A 17,233-nucleotide genomic window follows, 5' to 3' on the forward strand; every position below is an offset into this window, starting at 1 on the left:
TGTTGAGCTTTTTGTCTTGGTACCTTTAGTGTGTGAGCCATCAGTGGTGCCATTCAGGTTTGGCTCCTGACTCTGTGAGACCGAAGGATTACGATGGTACACAGAGCTGAGAAGGAGAGTGCAGACAGCAGGGTATGTGCTGCAGTTTGATGGGTGCAGCTGCAGTTCTGGCCAGCAACAACTTTCTCAGCTGGCACTTCTGTGAGCTACGCTTTTGCCAGAGGTTTTCAAGTTTGTAGCTGGACTCCATGAGATAGAAAATATTTACGAGCACGGAGGAGTTCGTTTTGAGTGTGATGCAAGTAAGAATTTGTACTTGGAAACGGATGATCAGTGAAATCCTTCTGTCCTGACACAGTTCATTTGAGAGCAGAGACGTTTTGAACTCGGATCCGCACTTCGGGTGGTTTAGAGCTAGGCAAAGGTGCGTTTCCTTCTTTCGCAAGTACACACCGCCATCGTGTGGCGCACTTTATGAGCGCTGACAGCGCCCAGGTAAAGGTCACGTCCCTTCTGTCCTGGCATAGTTGGTGTAGGGGTTCCGTTGTGGATCCTGGCTCTTCGACACTGAAAAAATGTGATCCAGCATAGAGCTGGGAAGGAAGACGAATTCTCTCACTGTTGGCTGTGCAGTTTATAGGCTGCAAAAGAAAAATGAATTCCAGCACGGCCTCTTTCTTCTCTAGAACCAGTTCATTCCCATAGGAAGGAAGAGCATAGGCCCAGTGTTTCAGGTGCTGATGAGAGGTGGCCCACAGGAGGCCAAGGCCAGCCAGACCCATCTGTCCTGGTAGCTTTCAACTGAGATTAACGCTTTGATATATTGAATTTTAGAGGTGCATTCGAAATTTCCCTCATAGGCTCCCAGATGAGGATGACAGTTCATTTCCATCGTAAGGAAAGCACATAACCCCGGTGTTTCAGGTGCACTTCCAAGGGGAGGCCAAGCCCAGCCAGACCCACCAGACCCTGGCAGCTTTTGTCTAGGAAGCAATCCAAGGACATTTGCAGTTTTAGGTGGTGGAATCCCAACTTTGGACAGGGGCACGAGGCTGAAAAGGATGGCTCTTTTCCACAGAAAGGAAAGCCTGGAGCCCCAGTGTCTCATGAGCAGCTGAGAAGTGGCCCATAGGAGGCCAAGGCCAGCCACATCCATCAGTCCTGGTAGCTTTTGTCTGGGAGCAATTCTCAGATGTTCATAGTTTTAGCAGGCAGATTCCCACTTCTGTCACCAGGCACCTGGCCTCAAAGGACAGCTCTTTTCCACAGGAAGGAAAACCCAGTGCCCCAGTGTCTCTGGGGCAGCTGAGAGCAGCCCCTGGGAGGCCAAGGCCAGTGACACCTGTCAGTCTGGCAGCTTTTGTCTGGGAGTAATCCTTGGATGTACACAATTTTGGGAGGCAGAATTCCAATTTCAGCCATGGAGGCCTGGCCACAAGGGACAGATCTTTTCCACCGGAAGGACAGCCCAGTGTCCAAATGTCTCAGGGCAGCTGAGAGGCATTCCCATGGCCCTGCCTGTTGATCCTGGGAGGCTGACCCCCACCCCCATCACTCTTGGCCCTGCCTATCAATCACTCTGAGTGGATGACTCCACATCTCAATTACTCTTAGTACCACCTGTCAATCCATCTCCTGGGCTGATCCCACCTGTCAATCACTTTTATTCCAGCCTGTCAGTCACTGACCGGCTTATTCTACCTGTCGATCATTCCTGTTCGGTCAATGCCCTCACAGAGATCCCATACCCCCTCAGAGTCCTCACAGATCCCCCATTAGTCCTCACAGCCCCCATAGCACTCCAAGCCCCCTACAGCCATCACAGCCACCACAGCCCTCACAGCCCCCAGAGCTTTCTCAGTCCTCACAGACCCCACTGCCCTCACAGACCAGATAGCTCTAAAAGGCCCCATAGCCCTCACAGTCACCTCAGACCTCATGGCCCCCATAGCACTTACAGACCACAAGGCCCAGAGCACCTCTAGCCCTCCCAGACCCCAGGGCCCCAACAATTATCTCAGCCCTCCCACCCCATCTATCTGTCAGAGCCCCTGGAAACCTCACAGCCCCCAAAGCCCTAAGAGTACTGAAAGACCCCACAGATCCCATAGCCTTTCAGGCCCCTATAGCACTCAGAGCCCACAGAACCCCAACAGCCATCTAGGTCCCACTGCCCCCAGAGCCTCCATAGCCCTCACAGCCTTGAAGGACATGACAGACCCCACAGCCCTCCAAGCCCCTCCAAGGCCCACAGGCGCCCAGACAGCCCTCACAGACCCCACAGCTCTCACAAACTCACGAGCCCTCAGAGCCCATAACTACCACAGAGCTCACACCCCCCACAGCCCTCACTGACACTACAGCCCTCAGAGACATCATACATTACAGACCCCTCTCAGCCCCTAGAGTTCTCACAGCCCCCACAGCCAGCTCCACCCTTACAGACACCACTGACCTCACAGACCCCATAGCCCTCATATTGCTCAAAGCCCAATAGCCAACACTGCCACCACAGAACTCATAGCCCCCATGGCACTCAGACCACACAGCCCCATAGCCTTCAAAAAAGCCCTGAGAGCCCTAAGAGCCCACAGAGATGCTATACCCCTCCAAGACCTCATAGCTCTCACAGCCCTCTCAGCTCTAACATGTTGGTGATGAGATCAAATGAAAAGAAAAAATCTAAATGTAAAGAAAAAATCTGAGTGTCGGTGATGAAAGCACACTGATACAATGTCGTAGTTTCTGAGCTCCACAGGTGTTGTTTTTCTTTTTCCTTTTTTCGCTTTCTCATGTGAGCTCCTTTTTATTAGTCCATTACAGAAAAACAACGGCACTCTAATTGGACCCCAGAATCTCTGCTAATTTTGTAACACAAAACATGTCTCAAGCATTCCATTCACATGACTGTCTTCAGCCACAGTAAGTTGCACACATGGTGGGTTTCCACTGAAGTAATTTCTCACAGCATCCCCAGCAAACACACAATTGGCAGAGCCTTTAAGGTCAACATTCTCTTGTTCTAATCTCGGTTAAGATGCCAGGCATTCCACACTAGCAGATCTCACAGCCAGGAGAGCCCTCAGACACCACAGAGCCATCTCAGTCCTCACTGAGGACCCTACAGGCTCCACAACTGCCCTCACAATCCTCAAACTCCTCACAGCTCTCACAGCCACCAGAGCCCTCATAAGACCTCACAGCTTCCATAGCCCTCGTAGCCCTCTCAGCTCACACAGACCCCATAGCCAGGTGAGCCCTGAGAGATGCCATAGCTCTCACAGACCCAATAACCCTGCACAGACCACAAACCCCTCAGAGCACTGGAAGATTTCACAGCTCCCATAGCTATCTAAGCCCCTTTAGCTGTCTAAGCCCCTTTAGCTGTCTAAGACCTCACAAACTCCATTACCCTCCAAGCCCCTGTAGCCCTCACAGCCTTCACAGACCCCACAGCCCTCTGAGTCACCACAGACCTCATGGCCCTCATAGCACCCACAGCCCCTGTATCCCTCACAGGCCTCTCAGCTCTAACAGACCCCACAGCTATGAAAGCCCTCACACCCCCGACAGCTCTTAAAGCCCTCAAACACCTCAGAGCCTTCACAGCCCCCACAGACTTCAAAGCCTCTGCAGCTCTCAGAGCCCCCCAGCCCTAAGAGCCTTCATAGCCCTCTCAGCCATCACAGCCCACACAGGCTGCTTAAGCTGCTTTAGCCCCCCGACCCCCTCAGCCCCAGTATCACTCTAAGCCCCCACAGCCCCATAGCCCTCAGAGCCCCCAAAGACCTCAGAGACCCCTCAGGCCAGTCATCCCTCACAGCCTCCATCGACCTCAAAGCCCTCATAGTCCTCTAGCCCTCACAGAGCCCATAGCCCTTCACAGCCGACACAGCCCTCAGGGACCCCGTAGCCCTAGACATCCCACATAGCCCTCACAGCCCCATATCACGCACAGCCCTCATACCGCAGAGCCCTCGCAGTCTCCACAGTTTTCCCAGCCGCCACAGCCCTCAAAGATCTCCTTGCCCCCACAGTCCTCTCAGTTCTCCCAGACCTCACAGCCCTCACAAGCCCCGCAGGATGATCCCCGCACAGCCCCATCCCTCTTCAGCTGCCACAACCCTCACGATCCCCGCGCACGCGCCTGCGCCTCACGATCCCCGGCGCATGCGCACCCTCCTACGCCCGGCCTGTGGCCGCCTGTTCGGCCGTGCCCCGGATGTGGCTTCTGCCCGGGAAAATGGCGGCGCAGGGGTGGGCGGAGGCAGTGTGGTAGCGCCCGGTGCCGGTGCCATCCCCGCCATGGCGGATCTGGGCCGGCAACTGCACGAGTACCTCGCGCAGTCCAAGGCTGCTACTGCTACCGGCCCCAGCGCGGTCCCCGCACCGCCGGCCGCCGGCGGCTCGCAGGAGGAGGCGGGGGACCGCGGCGGGCTGCGGGCCTGGCTGGGCGCGCTGAACCCGTTCCCGTCGGGCACTCCCCCGGGCGCTCCGGTGTGGCCTTGGGCGGGAGAGGAGGACCCGTGGCTGTTTGGGCTGTCGCGCTGGCAGCGGCTGGCGGGCAGTGGGCTGTGCGTGCTTCTGGCCGCGCTGTGCTTCGGGCTGGCTGGGCTGTGCGTGCCGCTGCTGCTGCTGCGCGCCCGCAAGTTCGCGCTGCTCTGGTCACTCGGCTCGCTCTGTGCGCTGGGCGCTGCCGCGCTCCTGCGCGGGCCCGCCCGGCTGCTGCGGGAGCCCGGCCGAGGCGCGCTGCTGTACCTCGGGGCGCTCTTCGGGACGCTGTACGCCGCGCTGGCGCTGCGCAGCACCGCGCTGACGGCGCTGGGCGCCGCCGCGCAGCTCGGCATCGCCGCCGCCGCACTCCTGGCCGCGCTGCCCGGCGGTGCCGCCGGCCTGCGCCGCCTGGCCGGGCTGCTCCGCGCCGCGGTGTGCGGCCGAGGCAAGACACTACCCCTGTGAGACCGGCCTGGGCTCCGCGGTGAGCCTGGCTCTGCGGCCGCACCGGGGGAGGACCGGCCGCGTTCCCGGGGGAGTCCCTCGCACACGGACTGAGAGCCTCGCGCTGTAGCCAGCCGACTCCGAGACGGGGGACGCCGCTTCTCTTCGCTTCCTCCGCGGCCCGTCACGTTTTTCTCGGCAGTGCTCGAGCAGCAGCAGCAGCAGCGGCGGCCGGGCAGCGCGGAGCGGCCGCGGTGACTCCGAGCTGAACGTGGCCGTGTGCGGGTGTCAGCCTGCCGAGCCGCCCCCGAGCTCGTTATTTGCCTTGCCGCACTGTCGGCTCCATTGCCGTGCTGTCGCATCGCTCCACCTCTGGGAGGGAGCTGGCAGCATCCTACTCGCTACCTCCAGGATGGGACCATGTGGCTGCTGCAGCAGCTGCTTCAGACCGTGAGATCGGAGCCGATGCGGTGTAATTACGGACTCGGCCGTTACGGAGGAGCAGCTGAGGTGCGCAAGGCTGACGGATGCTGAAACACGAAGATGATTTAGCAAAATGTGATCGAGTCTGGGGGAGAACATTCAAAAATTAACTGGTATTACCTCATTTTTGTGCTGACCCCTACACTATGAACACACACTGGTTTTGCTGTCACCTCAAACCAGTGGTGAATATGAAGACTGTGGCCACTGACCTGCATTTCTCTCTAAAAAGCAGCTTTAAAATAACCATCCAGTAAGTGAAACAAACTTTCCTGGGGCTGTGGGTCACAAACACTGCCCATAATTATAAGGGGAGGGGGTGTTCCTGCATGATGATGAGAGGATGCAAGGTGCTAATGTTAGTTAAGAGCATTGGCATTGGCAGGTACTGCTGCCTTACAGCTGCTGTAAGGGACCAAATCCTCGGGCTTTAAAAGGGTAGCTTCAGCTCTTAGAACCTTACTTTTGTGTATACATATTGCTCTCTGAACTTGGGCAGGAGTTGCTTACTTGTCACAGCCTGACCTTCAGAAATAGATTTGCAAGTAACTGGAGCTCTGCTTCAGTGCAGAAGCTGAGCTGCCTTACGAGGGTGCTGAATTCAGGCTGACAGAGCTGGGTGCTCCAGTTTGGGCCATGTGCTGGACTGCTGCAAGGAAATGGGACAACAGGGCCTCACCTGCACAGAGCTCCAAGTGAGTATCTCACTGAGCATTTGTGCCTCACGGAGAAAATAAAGCCACTGCAGTACTTACCTGTTATAACTATTTAGTTTTAACATATTCACCAAATACTTTTCTGAATGAAACTGAAATTGTTAAAGGGGGTACTTTAAGTGTACATAGATTGCTTTAATAAAACTATTTGTGTCCACTTGTCAGTATAGACATTTCACTAATGGTCACGTTTTTCCATTAAGAATGTAGGTCAGAGCTATCAGAATAGCATTAAATTAGCTCTCTTCTTTTTACAATTTCTAAGTTACAGTATTTAAAATTAATTTTATTTGTAACAGCAGAATAAAATTAAATCTGAGACAGCCTCTACACTGACAGGTAGAGCATAAGACCCTATGTGCAGCACTGGTAAAAGAACATGACCTGAGGAATACAGAAGTATATTCCCATTAAATAATTGTGCCCATTTGCCAGCAATAGTGGGTATCATGGTATCACAGACCGGGAAGCTGCTTCTGTCTCTTCTGCTATGCTGTTACCTTCTAAGATTATCAGATCTTCTTAGGACTTTTTGAGCATATGATTGTGAAATACTTCAAAACTCCATTTAAAAAGCTGCCCCTTGAAGAATATTACTTAACACCAAGTACCATAATAGTTTAAGGAATTAACCAATCATCAGAGGAAATACAAGTTGTCTAGATAAAGTTGTGTTTTCTCTTGCTAGGTACACTCTAACTTGTTTTGGTAGCGGACTGTGGTTTAATTAAAGCCTAAAGCTCATCCTCTAACTCATATATTCTAAGTATTAGACCTCTTTTAGCCCCTTAAACATATATAGGGCTTGCTAAAAAATAAAAGAGGGCAAGCTTTCCTCTTTGCCAATGATTAAATCATTAGTATTTATCATGAAAACTTCAGGACAAATCCTAACTCCCAGGCATACACCCAAAGTCCCTCAGATAGAGCTAAAGAGCATTGTTTTCTCAAGGGAGAAAAGTGTGTCATACCAGATGCATCTCAGCTGTTTCTAGTTAATTCCTTTAAGACCATTCTGTCTCTCTGGAGCCCCATGGCAAGGATTTTATAGGCTAATGATCTGTTACAATTTTCAAGTTAAAAACTAAGTAACAAACTGTACTTGTGACTGACTGAACCAAGAGAAAAATTTAAGCGTCTGTGCTTTGATGTCTTTAAGTAAGATGGGACATCAGGACTTGAGCCAGTCTTTGGTAAACCTGACTGTGTGAGAAGATGCAACAGCTGCCATGTGTTCCTGGGTTGCAGGAGCCTCTAGAACTACATCATCTCGTCCTGATTATAACCTGAAATTCAAGGCAGGAGAGAGGGAAGCCTGGTAGTCATTTTTCATTATACATTATATGCTCTACTTTTAATACAGGACCTTCCTGAGAGGTATCTGTAGAAAAGGTACTTACGTGATAAGATTTTCACTGAGGCTTTAGGTATTAAAAGAGCCTTTTGATAACATGGTGGCTGGAGGTGAATAATATGAATGATTTATGGGGAAAACAAACTCATGGTTTGTAAGCAGCTTTATTATGAAATGTGGGAAATGGGAATAACCCCTCCTCCTCATTTCCCTCCTTTAGTAAAACCAGGTAACAATATCCTAAAGAAAAAGACACTTAAAAAAATGTTATTATGGAAGCAATGAATTGCACTTCAGCAATTAATGCACCAGACTCTGCTGAACACCCATAGCTTTAAACAATGTGTCACACAGCTGCTGTAAAACATACCAATCAAGCTGCTGAACTTTCCTCCTCAATTTCTATAAACAGATGCTGTTTTGAACAAAAATCCGGGACTCGCCTAGGTGAAGTGTAGAACAATATTTGCCGTGATGTCTGTCTTGTGATCCAGGTTATGCAACTCACACTATGTCTTTGACAACTTGTTCTAAAAGCTGTTCCACTTTTTCTGTTTCAGGATGGCAGACTAGCAAGCAGCGGTGATTGCCTGCATTTCGGAATTTTAATGTCAGCACCATTGTATTCGGTAGACAGCTGTGGCCAAAGGTGAAAATGAAACTTCTCTATACATGATAAACCAAAACTAGGAATCGGCTCTCAGTATTTTAAATGGCTGAGATTTCAGGAGGTAGTAGTGTTGCTCCATCTGAAATGCAACTTTGCCTAAATACAACCCTCTATAGTAATAGGTGAGTAAAGAATCACACACTGTTGATTTTTTGTTAATTTTTGCGCAAATTACATTCTGTATTCATACAAAACCAACGTAACTCTTTGACAAACTGTACATATAGAAACAAGTTTCTGTCTGGAGGTGAACTGAAATCTGTGGAGATGCTCCATGTTCCACAATACTTAAAAAGAAATTCCAGCTCTTGACAAAACAAGAAAGTGAGGGAAATGGGAGGGGAAAGAACAAAACAAAGCTAGCTACAATACTGCAGCTAGAGGCAAATGACTGATTTAGGAAAAGAAAGACCCTTGTTAGGAACTAATGCACATTCAGTTATCCCAGTTAAGAATCCAGGTTCGTGGCATTGCAGGTGACTGAGTCCAGAGTAGCAGTCTATTTAAATATTGTCCCACAAGGACTGGGCATGACCCAGTCAAAGCCTCTTCTATCGGCCTCTTCCACCCCGAGATCCTCCTCTCCGTGACTGGCCAGAGTTCATGTTATTTCCTCTTCCCCAATTACTGCCGCTCCTTCCTCCTCGAGAGGGGTTATTGACTCCCCCGGGGCCTCCGCCAAAGGCTTCATCTCTGTGGAATCCATCGTGGTGGTCTCCATCCAGAGAACTGGACCTCCCAGATTTTGGCGCTCTCTGGGAAGGTCCTGAATTTCCTCGTCCTACAAAGGAAGCACAACCAGTTACTGGTGTCAGTCTGAGCCGTGTCCCTTCTCAGACACGCCGTGTATTGAGCTGGTTCTGCTGTGGTGTTACCATTCACCAACCAGCTGTAGCTGAGACCTGCAATTTTATACCTCCTCCCTCAATACAATTTTCTTACACAGATTTAGTGTCTCCTTTACAGTTCAGAAGATAGACAACAATCAAGCAATTCCTTGGGAATTAAAGGAGCTTACAATTGATACCGTCAGCAGTCACTGGACTGAAATCAGAATAGTGATAGCTTGTTCTCCACACTGCCAGTTCTTGTCCTTTAAGAGCCACTATCTGTGGTTCTCTCTGTTTTTATTGCATAATACTTTTTTTTAATCCTAAACAACGAAATTGCACTGTTGACAGATTGATACAGTTGAGGCTGATGGTGAAGATCATGAGTTACATTACTGTTTCATTCCATTTTTTGCTAAAAATAATGGAAAAATGCTTTATTTTACTACTAACCAGGAACAAAAACTACTCAAGCTCTTACTGCCAGGAATAGAATTTCCTAATTCTCACATACCTTTTTGGTTTTGATATGTAAAAGAACATTAAAAAAAACCCAACCCAATTCATTAGCCTAAAATGAGAAGCAGTATTTTGAAAAAACAAAATCAGTGGTAACCTTGTTTTATGGACACATACTACAGCTAAATTCAGATATTTTTGCTGCACTTTAGCAAGAGTGATTTTTGTTGACTTTGGTTGGTTCCATGTAAAACAGTCACCAAATTGTTTCACAGAAACATTAATGAAGTTTTAATCTTCGAATGACTTTACCAATACAACTGAAGGTGACATAGCCCACATATGAAAAAGTATTGTTCATTGTTTGTTTATCAGGCTTTCTGCCATCATTCTAAACTTTGTTTAGCACATGATGAGTTAATTACCACACTTCTTGTGCCTGGACAACCATTGTTTTGACTTCAATAAAGAATCTGAGAGAGTTATCACAATCATTACTGAAGCTGGAGAAGGAATCCTTACAGATTTGATAGATGCTGGCTAAATTGAGAAATACAGCAGATGAATATGGAAGGAAAAATACTGATAGAGAAGTTTATCAGCAGAGTTTTATTCAAAACATCAGTGAAGGAATGATAAAACCTGCTGTTAATGCTACACTGGGAACAGAGTCCACACAGAGGAGGAGTGACACGGAGTTAAAACTGAATGAGCTTCAGAACAATGGTAAGGGAAGAGGGATGGGATTCAGTGGCATCAGAGACAAAGCTGTGCAGTCTAACTGGAAGCAAATGAGAAGGACCTTTGTCACTGGTCACTACCTGACAGTGGGTAGTCAATGTGAGGACATTAAAGAAAGACAATATTTACAAAAGAGAACAGAAGTCCTGAGATTTGTAAGAAATAGGATCAAGAACTGGTGTGACACTAGTAGGATGGTGGAAGTGCCAAACCCAGCAAAAGGCTCTGAACCAGCTACTGACTCCAGAAGAATGTGTTTTGTGGGTTACAGTAGCATGTGACCACTTAGAGGAAACTGTAACACCAGGAACTATTGGGAAAGAATGGAGAAAGTGGAACAAATCCAAGAGAACTGTAGAAATCCATGGTTACACCGTATCTTAAATAGTGTGTGCAATTCCTGGTTACCTCATTTAATTTAGGAAAGGATAATTTAAAACTCAAAATAGCACATACAGAGTAACAAGGATAGTGAAAGATACAACTTCTAGAAAGAATAAATAGATCAGAGCTCTGACTTGGAGAAGAGCTGGTTCAGGCTGGAAGTGGTGGAGTTCAGTGCAATCAGAGTGGCATTCAGAAATAACAGGAACCAACATTCAATTTAATTACAACACAAGACATCAAGTTAAATTAGTGAATGATAAGCATAAATCAAGAGAAAAACTTTTTCCCTCGTTTTTTAAAGCACAGTCTACTGCAATTAAGTTTTAGAGGTCTGTCCATGGATGTTGTGTATATCAGAAGTCTATATGAGTCTTAAAGCAATTAGAGAAGTACACAAAAGGTAACTAAAAAGCCATGAAATATAAAAATAATATTTTAGCAAGGTCCCAAACTACAGATCTTCATAGGTTTAGAGAACTCTTCAGAGACATATCACTACACAGGATCAATGTTCTTCTATTTGAGTTAAAGGATAACATCACAAGCATGAATATTAACAAGTATCTATTCTGAAAATGAGAAAAAAAATGGTCTTAATGAGTTTTCCAGCTGGAGTAACAGGGAAGCAAAAACTAACTGCTTTTGAACAGGGCAGTAAAGAAGGGGATTCTGTTACACTGGAGACAAGATTTGGATTTGGTGTTCAAAAATCCCTCTGTTCTTATGTTCCTGTAAGACTGGTCTTTAACTTCCCAGCTGGTAAAACCAGATATTTACCAGCTCAGCTTCAGCCCTTCTGAACAGAGAAGTTCTGGATAAACCTAATGCTGAAAACACATGCCAGTATTACTTAAGGGTTTCAATCAAAGGGGCTTTTTACCTTTGCCCCTCTCCTCTGGAGGTCCACCTGGAGCATCCATGTCTCTGTGGTCAGAGGTTCCCGGTCCATCGTGCCAGGGACGTTTCCGTGGTGGCAGTGAGGCCATGTCCATGCCCTGGAGTGAAGAAGAACGTTCTCTGTTGGCTGGAGAGTGCCCATCGTGAGGAGGGTGATCTGGACGAGGACCTGTGCATGAAAACAAAGGATAAGTAATGTTCATTGGATCATTATTCCTCATTTTTGGAGGCAGCCACTTAAATTTACAAACTGCCCACACTATTTGGCACCCATTTTGAAGTTAAAATTATGTAAAGCTTCTCCTCTGTCCCATTTTTTAGTAAAAAAGCTAAAGGTAAAACAGATTTTAAAGATGATGGGAAAGAAAAGTGTGGCAGATGTAAAGTGTTCTTTTCAGTATAAAATACTTTCATATATTTTAGAGACAATCACATCTTCATTTTTTCATGTGTTGTTTGTGCTTTTTTTTCCATTCTACAGCTCTGTCTTGCCCCATATGGGGTTGCCTCTAGTAACACAAATGCTGATATAAGCTGTCAGACATTACAGCTGAAAAGATATCAACCAAGAGAAGGATTACTGTTGGCATTAATATACTTCTTAAAAAAACCCCCATGACATGTGATTCAGTCATGCAGAGGTGACAACTGCCCGGGCAGTTCGGGACTGTACAAGAACGCAACTGAAAATCAAGGCTTTGAGGCCACAATCCCTTTTGTTCAGTAGGACAGTTGTATTTAGAGCCAGGTAAATTCTGTATAGTTCTTTTTTCCTAAATTTAAAAGACCATAGAACTGCATTTGGCTTTTCTCCTGGTAAAATACCGGTAACAAACATATGAGGTACAGGAAAAAGACATGATTTTTAAAATATTTTTTTAAGTGATTCTATTGTAGAAGTCTACAAACCTCACCAAAGGTTTTACCTGGTTCTCTGTTTCCATCCCAGGATTCTGGTTTCCGCCCTCCTTCAAAGCGTGGAAATTCATCTGGAGTAGGAAGCAAACCCTTCCGAGCTCCTGAGCAGTAAGAGAAGCAGGGAACAGGAGTGAGAAGAGACATTGTATTCATGAAAATAATGTCATCTGCCCAAGAAATGCCTTTCCTTCCTCATCCTTGCATTTCTGTGTGGAAGAACGGTCCCCTCACCTCTTAGAGCACCTCGACCTCGCCCCCGAGCACCATGGTCCCTTCCTCTGGAGTTTTCATCTGGAGAGTCAAAAGCATCATCTGGCCCAAAATCTTCAGGGCCAGGAAAGCCATCTCTGCCCCTGGGTCCCCGGCCCTCGTGTCTCGAGGGTCCTCCTCTTCGGAAGCTACAAGAAAGAACATGATACAAATGTGGTTTTTAGGCATAATTGAGTCAGTTTCAGTTTAATTATCAACTAATTTCTGAACTGTTTCACTTAATGCTGCAGCACATACAGTTACTAGAACAGGATTTGTAGGTGGGAAAGTGCTCATTTCTGCCTTTGAGCACTTTGATAGTAAGCTTTGTAATTTTCCTCTCATATTTCCTTCCACTGATTATGTTGGCTTTTCATACAAGAAAAAGATTGTTAAACATACTGCATTCATTTAATGAAAAGGTGGGAAAAACAATTGATGAGTGATGATAGATATAAGGTGAGGTAAGGCAAGGAAAAGTATAAGTGAATTCCCCTTAACTCTGATGGTCTTAGATTCCCCTTCTCTTTTTTTCCATTCCATTTCCATGATAAAACAAACTGAAAACATAGAAGCAATGAGAGTCATGGCTATAACAAAACATTACAGGATCTCATTCCTATTAATTCTATGATTCTTTTGCCAGACAATTCTCCTTTTCATTCCATTCTTCAAAGTTTACAGTTTTAGCAAATGCATTTAGATTGCCCTTGGATCTGTAGGCACAGTGATGGCTGAACAGTGCACAGTGGCATTCTGCAACCTGAAGAGCAGTAATGAATTTTGTGTTGCAAAATGTAATTATGACACTGAAGTTGATAATTGCTGTCTAGTAAGTACCAGTGGCATCTCCAGGAATTTGGTACGATTGGCTTCTGCACTGCATCTTAACTGAGTACAGCTCCTCCAGCGCCGCACTGGGGGACTTGGACAGCTCTTCAAAGAGGAGAATGGCTCTTCCTGAGCTGTCAGTGCCACGTCAGGTAAGCCTGCAGCTGGCTGTGTGAATAACTAGTAGCTTTGTTCCTGCCATAAGCACTTTAAGCACCTGGAGCGTTTGCCAAGCACAGCCCTGCTCTGTGAGGACTGCGCTCCAAAGGACGCTTGTCTCAGTCACAGCCCAGCTGAGGTGTTCAGGTGGTGCAGGCACATGGTGCCGAGTCCCCACCATGCCACCCCACGCTACTCTGCCCACCCTCAGTGCCAGCACACAGTGTGGAGCACTCCTTGCCCAGTCACAGATGCCTCCCACCTCCCCGCTGTTCCCAGTTCCATACTGGCCAGACTGGGAGCACCACAATATTCCCATGGTGTTGGCTGTGTGCAGCATCCCCTTCCCCAGCTCATTAACGACACAGTGCATCCTATTACAAGCAAAACTTTAGATACTTTTATTTAGAATTTTAACAACATTAACCTTTTAATTACAAATTTAAATATTTTAACAGTAGTCATAACACAATACAATGTTTTTAAACTTTTACATTGTTTTTAATAAAAAACAATAGGTCTGTCTCCACCTCCCAGAAAACAAACACAATACAGAGAGGAGGCTGCTGTGCCTGTATAGGTACAACAGTGGATGGAGGAGTGCTGTGTATGGACCATGAACCATTTACATTAACCTGGATGGTTTGGGAAAACAAACTCAACAGTTTCAGGTACAAATGGTTCAAATAATCACAGAGCAATATTGTTTAGCCTTGAAACAGCACAGTCCTCTAGAGGTTTCTTAGAGGGGCTCCCACTTTAATACTGATATGGTGTGATTCGACTTGGAAATTACCAAGATTTTCAACACAAGGCCCCAGGGCTGCAGGAACAGGGCCTTTCCTATGTCTTCCAGGCAACTTATGGACACAGTTGAGTTTTGAAATCTACGATACCTATGCCTGACATAGCCACAGCTCCCAATATTGTGTTATGGATATCCTTATTTGCCTTTTCATATCAGTCACACATAAAACCCTGCCTTGCATCGGGTTCAGTTCCTGTTTGACTGCTCTCACATCTTCTTCCCCGAGGCCTAGGACCTTACTGTACACAACTACACACTGTGCAGATTAGCAGGCAGGAAGAGGCAGGTCTCTGCAGTAGAAGCATCATGTGGATATGCACAGGTAGAGTAAGAACAGGACAGGGATGAAAAGGATGGGAAATTAGAGAGAAACACACATACACACATTTGCCTCTCATGCTTGATCAAACCAGTTACAATCTCAATTTCAAACCAAGTCAGCTGAACGAGTGGTTGGGTTTAAGTCCACCACAGCATCTGCAGTAAATGGCACCTAGTTCACCTTCATTCCAAGAAAATCATCAAATTTACAAGCACAATGAGCCTTTTAGGGCCCTGTGCCATTTCATTTCAAGCTCTCTGGGCAAACACTTGTACTCTGATAAATAGAATACTCTTAACTCTTAGTTCAAAAGTCAGGTTTACAGGTCACAAGGTTCTTGTTTCCCTTCCTGAAACTTTTCAAGAATCAGGACCATAATAAAATATTTTCCAGTCCCTAAGCATTTTCAATGTAAGATCTGAAAATCTCTACTAAGCTTCTAAAAGTCTTGTCTGCTAAACTGCTTTTAGAGTTCTGTGATGCAGACCATTGGACCACTGGACCATCCAACTGGATTCTCTCTGGCTTTACTTTTTAAAAATGGCTTTAATTGTTACCTTCTTTTAGTTACTGTTCATTTCTTTTCATACTCTTCACACAAAAGGAAGTTACATCTTACAGAGCTAGGCAGAAAATAGCTAAAAGAAGAGCTGTATAGATGCAAAGTAAAAGGAATGTAAGAAAATGATTAAAAAGGCAACTAAAACACACAAAATTCACATTATGTGGAGACCACAGCATATTTGTACAAGCACATGTTCTTATACATAGAGACTTGGTGGTCAGTGAGAGGCTTAGACCTGGGAGGCCAAATTTCACTTAATTAAACTAGCATAAATCTGGAGCAATTTTGCTGACAGTTAATCTCGGAGACAGCACTAATTCCTCCATATTTACATTGGTAACTAGAAGCAAATTTATCCCTTTGTGATTTATTCCGAGATTGTGAGCAATGACAAGGACATTGCTGTAAATCAGATTAATTTAGAGTTCTTCACTTGGCATTAAGAAATTAGTCAGAAAGAGAAATAAAATTCCTACAAGCAAACGCATGAAAAAATAGTCTCGACAGTCCAACAGATGCTGTAACTCTGTCCCTTCCATCTGGCAGTCAGATCACTGTTCCTGCTCCTTACAAGGGCATTGCATCTCATCCTACAGTCTCTACAGTCATGCTGTAGTTTGTGACTGGAGACAGAATCTCAAAATCCACTTCTAGTGTTCAAAAGTTTGTCACTTTAACCTTTAAGTCTCCTCTCAATTTTCGTCAAAACGGTCTCAGATCTTCATCCTGTGTCACTGGATCTTCTCTACAAACTTTCCCCCTTCTCTTTACTTACTGTTTAAAGACACGGAAGCTGCTGTGTACAATGACCATTTTTCAAGTTTTCTTCTATTACTGAATGATTTTTATGGACTCTATACTCAGGTATATTAGAGTTTTCATTTCCTTATTGGTTTCCAGTTTATAAATCTGAAACAGATAGACTCCTTAATAAAAAGGAAACCAGGAATAAAAGAGTTCCCTCCATTTACCCTTTAACCCAAGAAAGAGAAATAGATTTATTCTTACCTCTCATCCCGCCTTCCTCGGAAGCGTGCATCCTCAGGATCCCGTGGATATCTGTCATCTGAAGGTCTCCGTCCTTCCCAAGCACCAGGAGGCCCACGGTTTGAACCACCTCCTTCAAATTCCCTGTGATCAGGAGGAAAGGGAGGCCCAGGTCCACCCCGTCTCCATTTCTCATCTTGCAATGGTGGGCCTCCTCTCCCCTCGAATTCTCGTAACCGATGGCCAAATCTCTTATCGGGATGGAAGTCATCACGGAAGTCGTCTGGTCGATCAAAGTCGTCATGGAAATCGGGGTGAGGTCCCCGTCTGTCTGGCATGCCCCTGCTGTCTCTGCCATCACTCCAGTCCTGGCCCCCTCGGAACAGGCCCCTCTCCGGCCCATGCTCGGGGCCACCACTGTTCTGCTCGTGCCGTCTGTCCGACAGCGGGCCCAGGTGATGGTTTGGTGGACCACGGGCATCACCTTGAGGGCAAAAGAAATCACAGCAGGTTTCTGTAACAATTTCTAGATCACTTTAGGATGCTCTAGTTCATACAGTTCTAGAAAGCATATGGGATAAATTTCACATTAAACAATACTTCTGGGAAAATTTTTCCTGTCTATTCCAGTCCACATCAATGGAAGCCTTTCTCTCAGCCACGGCCCTGCATTGTGCTCCAGCCATTTCTGTCTGGGTGCACTGCACTGGGACAGCCCCTCCTTGAGAGGACTGACTCCCAGGAGAACAGACAATATATTTAATTACCTTTATTAAGACCAGGTCCTTGGTTGTGAGGGCCCAGACGACCTTGTCCTCCTTGCTGCCCCAGTCCTGGTATCAGTGGAGGAGGACCTGGGTTCTGTCCATCCTGTGAGCATGTAAGAAGAAAAGCCACGTGAATTGTGAGTAATGTGTGA

General features: G+C 46.6%; 2 protein-coding genes across 4 annotated transcripts in view; one reads left to right on the forward strand and one right to left on the reverse strand.

Annotated features, from left to right (window-relative positions):
- The first annotated feature begins 4,252 nt into the window (after positions 1–4,252).
- On the forward strand, positions 4,253–8,189 carry SFT2D3 (SFT2 domain containing 3). 3 transcript variants are annotated; one of them, XM_082288335.1, is made up of 3 exons: positions 4,253–5,674; positions 5,988–6,116; positions 8,052–8,161. In XM_082288335.1, the coding sequence occupies exon 1, from the start codon at positions 4,306–4,308 to the stop codon at positions 4,957–4,959; it is 654 nt and encodes a 217-aa protein (XP_082144461.1). In that variant the 5' UTR covers positions 4,253–4,305; the 3' UTR covers positions 4,960–5,674; positions 5,988–6,116; positions 8,052–8,161. The 3 variants fall into 3 exon arrangements, with proteins under 3 accessions (XP_082144461.1, XP_082144462.1, XP_082144460.1); XM_082288336.1 differs by having other exon boundaries at positions 5,993–6,116; XM_082288334.1 differs by lacking the exon at positions 5,988–6,116 and having other exon boundaries at positions 8,052–8,189.
- Positions 8,190–8,272: 83 nt separating this feature from the next.
- The window catches only part of WDR33 (WD repeat domain 33), a 69,005-nt gene continuing 60,044 nt past the window's right edge, over positions 8,273–17,233 (reverse strand). Inside the window, exons 17-22 of the mRNA XM_082288333.1 lie at positions 17,082–17,184; positions 16,336–16,798; positions 12,625–12,791; positions 12,402–12,494; positions 11,459–11,644; positions 8,273–8,942 (exon numbers count right to left, since the gene is read on the reverse strand). Coding sequence (XP_082144459.1) covers positions 8,713–8,942; positions 11,459–11,644; positions 12,402–12,494; positions 12,625–12,791; positions 16,336–16,798; positions 17,082–17,184 — 1,242 coding nt within the window. The 3' untranslated portion in view covers positions 8,273–8,712. The remainder of the gene's footprint in view (positions 8,943–11,458; positions 11,645–12,401; positions 12,495–12,624; positions 12,792–16,335; positions 16,799–17,081; positions 17,185–17,233) is intronic.

Source organism: Coloeus monedula (assembly GCF_965178545.1).
Source record: "Coloeus monedula genome assembly, chromosome: 10".
NCBI classification, from domain to species: Eukaryota; Metazoa; Chordata; class Aves; order Passeriformes; family Corvidae; genus Coloeus; species Coloeus monedula.